The 12,501-nt window shown below is 39.9% G+C and overlaps 1 protein-coding gene across 3 annotated transcripts in view; it reads right to left on the bottom strand.

The window, feature by feature from the left end:
- CCDC50 (coiled-coil domain containing 50) overlaps positions 1–11,824 on the bottom strand; it is a 70,917-nt gene extending 59,093 nt beyond the window's left edge. For 2 of the 3 annotated variants that reach the window (XM_031033232.2, XM_006738023.3), the window contains exon 1: positions 11,065–11,824. In XM_031033232.2, the coding sequence (XP_030889092.2) occupies positions 11,065–11,809 (745 nt within the window). In that variant the 5' untranslated portion in view covers positions 11,810–11,824. Of the gene's footprint in view, positions 1–2,940; positions 3,493–11,064 lie in introns of those variants that run through there. The other variant, XM_081831499.1, reaches the window with a different exon arrangement.
- Positions 11,825–12,501: the final 677 nt, after the last annotated feature.

Genomic DNA, 12,501 nt, shown 5'->3' with positions numbered 1-12,501 from the left:
CTGGAAGAAGTGAAAAAGTCAAAGTATTACAGGGCAATTTGAACAGTAACGTCATCAAGAGCTTGACTGTATACCACTACATTTTTACAGAAAGTTTTCATATCCATTTCTTCAGTTAACTGTCATCACAAGCCCATGTATTAGGCACAGTGAATATTATCTCCAATAAACAGCTAAGGAAACCAAAGCTTAGAGATACTGCGTGTTATCTCTGAGTTCTTACACCTAATAGGTGGTAAATAGGAGATGTGAAACCAGGTCTTACAAGTCTAGGTTCAAGGTATTTCCCTTTAGAAAGAAGTCAGTCTGCTGAAGTTAAATTTTATACCATAAGTCTGATTTCAATTGGGATGAATTATTTAATGTATCAGTAAACTAGCGCAAATACTGCAAAATAATTCTAGGAAGAGCTCAATTACTAAAAAGATGCTTGGCAGAGTAAAAAGGTAGCCTTCTTCTATATTTAAAAATTAAAAAAAAATGATAGGCATATTACATATTGCCAAGTAAAGGAATCAGAAATGTCTGCATTTCTTACCTCCCTTTAATTGGCACAAATCTTTTCAACATCTGTTCTCTACATTTTGGGGGGAATATATGGAGAGAACCCATAAATGGGGAACAGAAAGAAAACTAAAAAAAATAAAATTCTGATAAACCCAAATATGAATAGCTGAATGACACCCTAATGATTTCTATTCTATAATCTAAAGAATAAGTTTTCATGTTTTACATAGTAATCAATTATGAAACAGAAAACAAATTTAGAACCTCAAGACAATCTATGATAGACAGGTACCCTTTGGGTTTTAAGTGCCAATGAAAACTTCACATATCCAGAAGAGGACCTCATTCAGTCATCACATCCAACTGCCCGTGGTATTTCAGCAATGTCTCCTTTAGTTGTGTGATTACCAGTATCCATCTACTCTGGTGAAATTATTAGAATCATCCCTTTTACTCACAGTGTCTAGGTTTGGCCTATAAATTCTTTGGCGACCCTGTCTTTAAGCCTAGTAGTTATCCTACTGTGGGGAGCTTGAAAGTCACTGACACCAAGTTCCTGGAGTTCAGGGATGTTAAAAGCACAGTAAACTGGGGTGTATCCATGGCTCCCCAACCATTTTCTAAATCTCCAGTTTCTCTTCTCCAACATATACACACAGCCAAAATGACCTTATGAAGACTGGCTCTGTGAATCTCTAATGGGGTAACTATAAAAAGAAAAGAAGAAATGCTTTGTGAGTCCACTAAAGCCCAATTTGAAATAATAAGGTCTGACCATGGAAACCTGGGAAAACAAGAGAAGCAGACATGTCAAGTTAAAATCTAGCCATCACTGACAGGATAAGGGACCTTTTGTAGGCAAAGCCAGAAAGTGATTGTAAATGTAGACACTGAGAATGGGCAGTTCTTTCCAAATAGGTATTGGCCCAGATGTTAGACCAAGCTCAAGAAGTGCAGATGGGGCGACAATGATCTTTAATCAAGTCTCTTCTTTCTCTACTTCAGGTTTCCCATCTAGGCAATAAAGACTTTTGACAGTATTTGTCAACCCTAACATTCTATATTTTACAGACCTTCATAATACGAAAGAAAAAAACTAACATTTTAAAGCATTTGATAGAAAAGTGCTACTAAAATATTACTGTAATTAATACAATGAAGTAAATCATGGACTCCTCTATATAGTCATTAAAAAAAAAACAAAGACAAAAACAAATGTTGTTGATTGGGGAGGCAGTGAAGAGGGAAAGACACCCTTATAAACCACTCACACTTTTTCTATATGCAGTTAAAAGTCCTGAAGTAAAGTTAATGGAAAGTGACTCAGCCTTTATGACTCATTAGAAAAATAAAAGCCAAAAAAGTCCAGTGGAGACTCCCCTGGTATTTGGTCATTGAGGAGCTGTGTTGAGACTGGAAACAATCATTACACACCAAGCCTTCGAAGTGGAGTGGTAAATCAACCTAGGTACTTCTGACAGAAGTTTCTAAGAAGACGAAGTAACACTTCCTTCATGCAAACGTCAGTAATACATTTTGAAGAGAGCCAGTGATAAGCAGTAAGCTAAAAATCATAAGCAAACTTTTTTAAAAAGTTCAATCTGTTTATTCATGCACTTCACTCATGAAAGCCCACAGACCCTTACTCAGAGCTGGCATATGACATACTCTTATTTTACACATGGCTTCTATCTAGAGAATCAATTTTGAAGTACCTAGAAATATATATGGAGTGTAAAGTTTTTCTTCCTCAAAAGAAAAAATCAGGTATGTCTGTATTTTTAAAAGTCACTACAAATATAAAATACACTATCATAAGAGTTCAATCAGCAATAGTCCCCAACAACATTGACATATTAAAGAAAAGTTATAATAGATGCTCATGGTGATAAGTATCAAAAAAAGTTAAATAAGGAAGTTTTTTTAAAGTTTCATCAAAAATGGTCCAAAAAAACCCACTATTTGTTCCTATAAAGTACCAGATAATAAAAATTTTAAGCTTTGCTGGTCATATGGTCCCTGCCACAATTACTCATCTCTACCTTCGTAGCATGAAAGCAGCCACAGGCAATAGGCAAACAATGAGCACGGTTTTGTTCCAATAAGACTTTACTTATAGAAACTGATATATGGGGCGCCTGGGTGGCTCAGTTGGTTAAGCGACTGCCTTCGGCTCAGGTCATGATCCCAGGATCCTGGGATCGAGTCCCACATCGGGCTCCTGGCTCAGCGGGGAGCCTGCTTCTCCCTCTGACCCTCTCCTCTCTCATGCTGTTTCTCTCTCGCTCGCTCTCTAATAAATAAATAAATAAAATCTTAAAAAAAAAAAAAGAAACTGATATATGAATTTCATAGCATGTTCCTATGTCACCAATCTTTCTTCCTCTTTTTTTTTTCAATCATTAAAATACGTAAAACCCATTCTCAGCTCACCTGCTATGAGAAAACAAGTGGTGGGTAGGCTGCATTGGTCCATGGTCCATAGTGTGCAGACCCCTACCTTAGAGGAACAAATTTCAATTACTAGAGAGGGAAAAAAATGCTGCTCATTCTTGAACACTAACAGAGAAATGAGTTGCCACTGCAGAAGCTTGAGAAATTAGAGTAGGGAGGATTCCTGCACTAGGGTGACCACAGTATTTTCAGTCAGTATGTTGCAAATGTCCATTGTGTAAGTCCAAGTATATAATCGGGGTATAAAAACTACAAACTCCTGGGACTATATCCAAGAGATTTAGCTGGTATCTAGTAGGGCCAGGAATGTGTTTATAGTAAAGCTCTCAACATGAACAGTCTAATGTTGCACCAAGGTTTAAAAACCATTGACATCTGCAAAATATATATCTGATATAAGACCTGACTCCACAATATATATAAGGAACTCTCAAAACGCAATAAAAAGAAAACAATCTAATTTTTTTTTAAAAAGGGGCCAAAAGCTTAGAACACACTTCAACAAATATATAAGATGGTAAATAACATAAGAGACTTAACATCATTAGTCATTAGAAAAACGCAGACTAAAGCCACGTGTGTTATTACACATCTAATAAAATAGCTAAGTTAAAAACAACAATAACAACAACAACAAAAAACACCCTGACAATGCAAACTCTGGGCAAGGAGAGCAACTGGAGCTCACACACACTGCTGGTGGGAATGCAAAATGGTACAACCACTTCAAAAAACAGTTTGACAGTATCTTATAAAGCTAAACATACACTCACCATATGACCCAGCAATCCCACCATAGGTGCTTACCCAAAAGAAATGAAAATTTTCTTTCACCAAAAAAACCACCTCTATATGCAAATGTTTATAGGGACTTTATAACCACCCTAAGTGAAAACAACCCAAATGTTTTTCAACAAGTGAACAGATAAGCAAACTGTGGTACAGCCAAACACTGGAAATCAATAATAAAAAGAATTACTAATACATACAACATAGTATCAGATACATTATGCTAACTGAAAGAAGCTAAACTCAAAAAAGTACTTACTATGATCCAAATGATACGACATTTTTGCAAAGGAAAAAACTATAGCGGCAGAAAACAAATCAATGGCTAGTGGGAGACAGGAAAAAAGGGTAGAGAAGTTTGGGGGTTATGTAACTATACTGATCTTGATTGTTGGAATAATTACAAGACTATACATTTGTCAAAACTCAGAACTGTAAATTAAGGATGAATTTTTACTGTATATAAATTATGCCTCGGGCACCTGGGTGGCTCAGTTGGTTAAGCGACTGCCTTCGGCTTAGGTCATGATCCTGGAGTCCCTGGATCGAGTCCCGCATCGGGCTCCCTGCTCGGCAGGGAGCCTGCTTCTCCCTCTGACCCTCCCCCCTCTCATGTGCTCTCTCTCTCTCTCATTCTCTCTGTCTCAAATAAATAAATAAAATCTTTAAAAAATAAAAAATAAAAATAAATTATGCCTCAATGAACTTGACTAAAAAGAAAAAAAATACTGCTATATAAACAAAACTGATTACACCTGGTTCTGTTTTATGAGAAACTTTTCACTGTTTTTATGTCAGTGTATGGTTACCAACTATCATATGCATATGCATATGTACTTTAATGTATATGGGGTTTTTTCTTGTAAAGGAAAGGATATCAAAATAAATGGTTGTGTGTGCGTGTGTGTTTGTCATAACTTCTAACAGTAATACCTGGGAATTCTTTTGCACTGATTTCTAAATTCAAACATCTGGGAATAAATGGCCTAATAATCCCCAAGGTCCTTCTGCATGTATAAACCAATTATCCTTTGTAGGTCTTATTCAATGTATCCTAATTTTACATTTTGAAGCACAGGACACCTTTAAGTGGGTCATCAGTTAAAAATATTAATTCAATAGACCTTCCACTAGCTACTTCTGAAACTGCAAATATAGCTACGATAGGTTTGTTTTTCCCCCATGACTGAGAGTGGTTCATTTTATTTTTTTATTTTTTTTTTAATGGTTCATTTTAAAAATATGCTCCTGTAGTTAGATTTCAAGCAGAGTTTACTAAAGTTTTGTGGTATCTATAAATGCTTTCTTTATGAGCAGAATATTACATAGCTTTTTATCACTAAGACAAATTCATTTATCTCATTAAAAACTCCTATACCCCTGACAAGGACTGTGGAAAAACCACGGCCTATGGCTTTCTTTGAGTTTATTTCTCTCTATGTTCAAAGTGCCCAAACCTTTAAACTTGAGCCCCATCAGGCTGAATACAGCAGAGAAGACATGCATTTTTTTTTTTTTTTTAGATAGAGCATTGAGGCAGGAGTGTGACCTCCCATAGTTTACTCAGTAATTCATTTGATGAATCAAAAATAAAACCTAAAAAAAGGTTTTAATTAAAAAATAAAATAAAGCCGATATTAACTCATTAACATTCATATCAAACATTATCCCTAAAATAACTTCAAAACATCTCTGAAATTGCCATTATGTTCATTCTACTGTTCTAAGCATAAGACAATATTAATGAAACACATTAGAAATTAATCTTAAGTATCGACAAAATAATTTAAAAGACAGAAATGACGAGCGGAAGGGGGAAAAGCAAGAAAAAGGAAGGGAAAAGGTGGGAGAGAAGGGAGAAAATGGGAGAGGAGGGAGAACGTAGGAAGGGAGAGAATATTTGCAGCTTTAAATGTTTCTAATTCTAGTCCCAATGTGCTAATTCCTAGCTACTTAACCTCAGCAGTTCCGTACAACTCACTTCCCCATCCTAGCCCTCAGACTTTCCTCCGGAAAATGAGGAGGTTGGTTTAGATTAGTGGTTTTTAATGCTTTCTACTCTGAGATCCTTTGATTAAAAATCAATTAACTTTACAGTTTGACATATGGAAGAAGTTGTCCTTTAGGTACCTGTTAGTTAAAAAAAAAGTTCAATGACTTAAAAAGTTTATTAAAAAAAATCTTAATTTACAAATGACAGCTATATCCATTTTTTAAAATTCATTCAAGCAAGAAAGTATTGCATCCTTGCATATAACAACATACTGGAAGAGTTTTTCTTTTTCTTTTATGTGAGAGGCATTTTGGGTGCAGTATGAATTTAGAGGGTTCTTTACAGCAACTCCTTGAACTCTACACTGCCTCTCCACTACAGTGAAGATCATGTCCATGCACCACAGGGCATGTTTTATTGTGTAACTACCCTTGTGCAACAGGGGGCACACATTTTTTTAAAATATGTATCTAAGATTCTTTCCAACTTCCAAATTGTGAGATAAGTGCATTAAACCTATTACTCAAATAAAAATCAAAACCACAAAAGAGCATTTGTTAGGTGTTTTCACTAAAATTTTATTCTTAATAATGATTACCTCCAAGGACAGAAGGAAGAGCATAGCTTTTTTTTTTTTTTTACTTTTTATGTTTTATATATTTATACAGGATAAAATCTATTTTTAAGATGCACCTATGAGAAAATAAACATTAGAAAAAAAGATAAAAAGGTTTGGTATAAAAAATAAAATTAAAAAAAAATTTTTTTATAAATTTAATTCTGGCATTGTGATCTGTGAGCCCATGGTTAAAAGGCATTATCCCTGCCCTTTAGGAGCCGAGACTCTGAGAAGGAATATAAAATATTATTTTTAATATATAATAATAATATACTATGCCAGAGGTATGATTCCTGAACCAACAGGAAGCATTTAATAATACACTCATTCATTCATCCATTCACTCACATATGCAAATATTTGCTGAATATTTCCTGGCTATGTTAAAGCCAGACAAGGGTAAAGAAAGATAAATAAGATACAAATCTCCCAACTCAAGTAGATCCAGCCACTGTCTCCTTAAAAAACAGTAACAATAAAAACTTGCTATAGAATTTTGAAGAAAAGAGAAAGTGAGTTTGCCCTGGAACCAGATGCTATATATCTCACAGACAATGCCTTCACATTACATGCCTAGTGTGCACGTGATATGCTTAAAATCTCTGGGAAAACTTGCTTAACTTACTACACCAGACCTAACTTTGTATCTTTCCCCTTAAAATTCTGGATTTGTACCATTAATTTAATTTACCTCATTAGGTCACTGGGGTGTCCTGGACCTAAAATGAATCAGTGCTTTCGAGACATATTTCTAAAAATGTATTACACTTTATCTTTCATAAAAGAAAAAATATTTTCTTTCAGAACAGCTAGCTGCTTTTACTTCAAGAAAAATCACTAGGTGCATTGACTTCAGATGTGCACCCATACACAGAGTTAACCAACTCTGGAGATGGTGAAACTTTCCATCTGAAGACTAGTACAGACATATAATACATACTGCATTTCTTACTGCTGCAAGAGAAGAAGAAAGAAGGCTGGCACGGGGAACTGATGGGAGGGTTGGTGTATTGTGCTAAATGGTTATAAATGGGAAAACTCTAATGCCTATAAAATTACAAAGGAGTTGGTAAAAGTTTAAAAGGGTCTAGAAATGGCTTTGATGGACAGGCTAACATTAGCTCTTAGACCAACACTTCAAGGGTCAAAACTCTGTTAGACAGGAGAAGGGGCAAGAGTATGATGATAAAGGAGCCACTCCAAATTAAGTAGTGATATGGGAATCTAAGTGGAAAGGACAAAAAAGGAAAGTGAGAGGTCTGGACTATTGTGTCAGAAAGAAAATTTGGGGGCACCTGGGTGGCTCAGGTGGTTAGACGTCTGCCTTCAGCTCAGGTCATGATCCCAGGGTCCTGGGATGGAGCTCCACATCAGGCTTCTGACTCAGGGGGGAGCCTGCTTCTCCCTCTCCCCCTTCTCATGCTCTCTCTCTCTGTCTCTCTGTATCTCTGTATCTCAAATGAATAAATAAAATCTTTAAAAAAAAAAAAAAAGGAAAAAAGAAAGAAAATTCAGCAAAGAAGCTAAAATTGACCAAAAACCTAAGTCTGTCAACTGAAGAAAAGCATTCACTTTTAGAAAAATACATACCCAGCTCGGCCGGATCTAAACTAAGAAACTTAGAGAATACTGTTGGAACCTGACTACACCTTTGTCTAACATTCGCAAATTGCATGATGCATTTGAGTTATACTTTAAAAAACAACAGCTGGAATTATTTCAAATCTTGTTGGGTAGAAGCTCAAATGTTTCAGAAGAAATAAAGGACTATTCCTAAACATTGGCAACAGTATTTCCATTACAAAAAGTATGCATGTGTTCCAAATGTGCTTTTAAATCAGAAATAATGATGTGTTGACATTTAGCTAAACTTAATTCCTTTCACCTACATATGAACTCAAATGTGTCCCTTTATCTCCTATTTTAAGAGATTTCCTAAGGTAAAAATACTGCTGTAACTTTGGTTTTTTTAAAGGTCTGTCCAAATGATGAATATCTTTGACCACCTTAAAACTAAGCAAGCAAGCACTGGATTTTAACCTAGAAAAGAAAATTTTAAAGTATTAAAATAGTCCCTGATGTCAGCTGTTACCATGACCTCTGTTGACATGTTCACAACAAAGGTCACAAGGCTCCTCAACCTCTCCCAAAGAAAAGGCAGTGGGAAGCCACAGACATCCACTGCATTATTCTTAATCTCTATTGAAATCCACCCTATGACCCCAAATCGTAATTGTATATCAATCTACCAAAGTTTAGACTGAAAAGAGAAGTGGAGGAGACAGATTTTTAAAAACAGAGCTTAAAAATCTATGCCAGGATATTAAGCAATTTACCACTAAACTTTCCTTACAAACTGAGTTGGAGTTTCAGTATTAAGAACAGTCTCAATGTGTATGTTTTATCCAAACATGGGCACCACCTTTATTCTCTTTAAATTAGGGTTCAAAGGCATTGTTAGGGAGTTACTGGGCCATAATTAAGAGTTATATTAGAGAAAGATACCCTTTATTAAGACTTGAATACTTCCCAGATCAAAAACTACACCACCAATAGGAGGTTCCTAGCCTAATACATCATTTCCTTTGAGGATCTTGGAACCAGAAAAGTCAGATGCTTACAAAGACAATGATCTCAACAATTTCTGACCACCTTCAAAATCAATCAGTATTTAATTCTAACTTAATGAAAGAGCCACACCAAATTTCCTTCCTACTTAACCATATCACGCAAACTGGATTGCCAAACACCACATTATGCAAAGTGAAAGCCAATTTGAATGTGCAAAAATTCCAGAGTTTAGGAATAGAAACATCTTGCATTTTTAGATGGAAAGTGTTTTTTTGAACCCCTTGAAAATGTACTAGAATAAATCATTCATCATTCATGTCTTGGTTAGAAACCAAAAGACCTAAGAGTCATATAAATGCATATACAGAAAATGAGTTTCGAGTTTGTTCCAGGTCAGCGACAGGTACAAGGAGCTGGGTAAAATCACAGCACCACAGGATTAATACTTTACCTGTTAAGGTTGTGTTTGAACTCCAGTGTTCACTCTACTCATCACCCACCCCCAAGGAAGCACGACACACTATACAGGGTCACTTTTTCTTTAGGGACGTCCAACATACAGACATCTGTCCATAAAACTCCTACCCAAAAGGCTAAGTACAACCAGACAATCTCAGAAACTAGGACTTTTTTTTTTTTTTAAAGATTTTTATTTATTGACAGAGAGAGAGAGAGACAGCGAGAGAAGGAACACAAGCAGGGGGAGTGGGAGAGGGAGAAGCAGGCTTCCCGCCAAACAGGGAGCCCGAAGTGGGGCTCAATCCCAGGACCCTGGGATCATGACCTGAGCCAAAGGCAGACGGTACACGACTGAGCTACCCAGGCGCCCCAGACTAGGACTTTCAAAGCGTAGATCTGCCTTTCCTCTCACTCAGGCACCAGACTTGACAGTGCTGTGAAAACTACATTTGAATGTGAATACCTGAATCTTCACCAAAGCCTTGCTAGAAACTGAAAGGTTGAAAGATCTCAGGCCTAAGCTCTAATACCCTTCAGGAACAATAGGACAAGCCTGGCCCCATTAAAAATTCTACATAAAACCAGTTACTCTATCTCCCAGTGTTTCGAACTCTGGGAAAGAAAGCAGTCAAGCTTACTTGGTATTTTGGGGTCGGCCTGAACACCCACAAGACCATCAGAGTCAAATCAAGTTGTCTATGAAACATGCAGTTCCAAGAAAGCAAAAATTATTATTTTCAATTCCACATTCCCAAGACACCCCAGGCCACATTGTTCAACTGAAACAAATGACATTCACAACAAAGACAACCTCTGCAAGCCTGGATAGCACTCTGGGATTTCCACACTTCCGGGGGCCAAAGAAGAGCCGAAGATAACTAAAGGTTAAGGTGATTCAGCACCCAAAATTTCAGCAACAACAACAAAAAATGCTAGATCTTGGAGCAGTCAACCAAGAGGAGGGGAGGGAAGTCAAAAGGCTAAGTGCCAGTAGCTAAACCAGACCAGTACTGATCAACCATAATTTCCCAGGACATCAGTATAAAGAGCCTTTAAAAAAATCAAGGTCACCAGTCAGTCCTCTGTTCCCCCTTACCCCTTGCTTTTCCTAAGAAAATGCTTATAGCAGCTTCCCATCAGCCTGCCCACGCTGGGCTGTGCCAAGACTAAACTTTTAAACCTTGAGGGAGGTGGGAAAGCCAGCCAGCCAGACGCTGGGCTAGGAAAAGTGGCGAGAAGGAGGGAAAGAGTCAAGTTTCAAAACAAAGGCTCCACAAGGAACTGAATGTCAACCCCTCCCCACTTCCTAGCCTTCAAGCCAGCTAGGCTGGGCCTTGATTTTTAAGGACACAAATAAGTCAGATTTACCCAGCTCTTGAGCGTTCACCAACGCTTTGCTCTTCGCTAGAACATTTGCACAACCACTTGCTGAGGGTGGTGCTATCCTCTCTCCCCCCAATTCCTCGCAGACGAGAAACTGGGCTCAGAACGTAATGACTCGCCCAAGGTACCACAGTAAAGCCTCAAGTCAATTCTGTCCCCGACCAGGGCGTCAGGGCACCAGAGGGGCCCGCGCTAGGGCCTCGGGGTCCAAAAAGACGACTTCCCCGCCCGGAGAGAGCCAGGCTGGGAGAGGGGAGGGGCCCCGCGCGCCTCGCGCCCCGGCCCCTACCTTCCTTGACTCCGGGCAGCTTGGACTGGTCGATGGTGACTTCAGCCATGTTGGGCCGGGGTCCCGGCCACCTCTCGCCGCCCGCTTCCCCGCCGCCGCCGGCCCCGAGCGCGGCCCCGCGCGCAGCAGCAGCGCCCGACGCGGCGCAAAGTCCGGCCGGCAGTGCGCGCCGACCGGGGGGAGGAGCGGCCGCCGCGGAAGGGCTGGCGACAAAGGCGGCGGGAGACCCGTCCCGGCGCCCCAGGCTGGCGGCCCAGCTACCCCACCGCAGCCACCTGCTCCCGCGCCCCCAGCCCCGATTGATACCAAATATCCGGAGCCCGGAAATGGACCCGGGCCGTCCAGTACGGAGGGAGAGAGGAGACAGAAAGGCAGGCGGGCGGGCCTGGGTGGGGAGGGGGAGGGAAGCTGCAGGTCTGTAACCGCAACTGCGAGTGGCTGGTGAGCGAAGATCGGCGCCCGCGGCCGCCTCCCTGCTGTCTCCTTTGTGCGGTGCGACGCCCCCGAGGCTGGGGCTCCCGCTGTGCCCCCGCCCCCGGGCCTCCCTATCCTCGGAGGGTCGCGTCTGTCGGTGGGGCCTTTGTGTCCTGAAGGCCTCAACAAAAGGGCCACCTGGGTTACCCAGAACATAGTCGGTATTGTCACCGGCGTCTACAGCATTCTGTGCTCTGGTTCCGGGGCTGAGATTTCCTGTTGCCTGGCTCTGTCTCAGGCATTCTTTGCCTCCCGGGATTAGGGAAAGCATAACATATGGACAGGAAAACCTCTAAGACAACCTACAGTGGAACTAGACAACAGCTGATATCTGGGCCAGTTTAGAGAAGAGAGCGTTCACAACCAGCTGGGGGAACTGAGTCATTCATTCATCAAAAACGCATGACTGTCTACCAAATGTGATGTTAGGTACTGGGGGTGATAAAACGTATTTCAGACGTTTCAGACATGGTCTCTCTTATGGCATGTCACATATTGGACTATAATTGTGACATTTTCATCTCCCAAAAATAGACATCCTGTCTGCATCTTCTGGCAATAGAATTCTCCCTCCCTTTGGGACTCCGTCCTCTGCAGTGGGCTCTTCTCCCAAGCCTGTGCCATCATAGAACCTCCCTAACACCACCACCACCCCCCCCACCACCCACACATGTTCATCGAAGGATGGGTGTGTGACCAAGACAGGTCGAGCAGAATACTTCCCTGGGATTATTGCCTTAAGAGGGACAAGTACTTTCTGTTTTCTATGGGGGAAGCTTTGCCCTCACTAGTAACAATGAAACCAAACTGCAGAAAGAGCAAAGATAAGAAAAGAGCGATAAAGAGGGCATGTTCTGATACTACAATGCCTGGAATAGCTGGGATGCCTGCAGCTCCTGGATTCCGGGATCTACCTCCAACATCCTCTCAAATTTAAGCTAGTAATTTTACTCTCTTAAGCTT

Source organism: Leptonychotes weddellii, chromosome 1 (assembly GCF_054177405.1).
Source record: "Leptonychotes weddellii isolate Sample4059 chromosome 1, ASM5417740v2, whole genome shotgun sequence".
In the NCBI taxonomy this organism is placed as follows: domain Eukaryota; kingdom Metazoa; phylum Chordata; class Mammalia; order Carnivora; family Phocidae; genus Leptonychotes; species Leptonychotes weddellii.
This window is presented reverse-complemented; position numbering and strand designations above follow the sequence as displayed.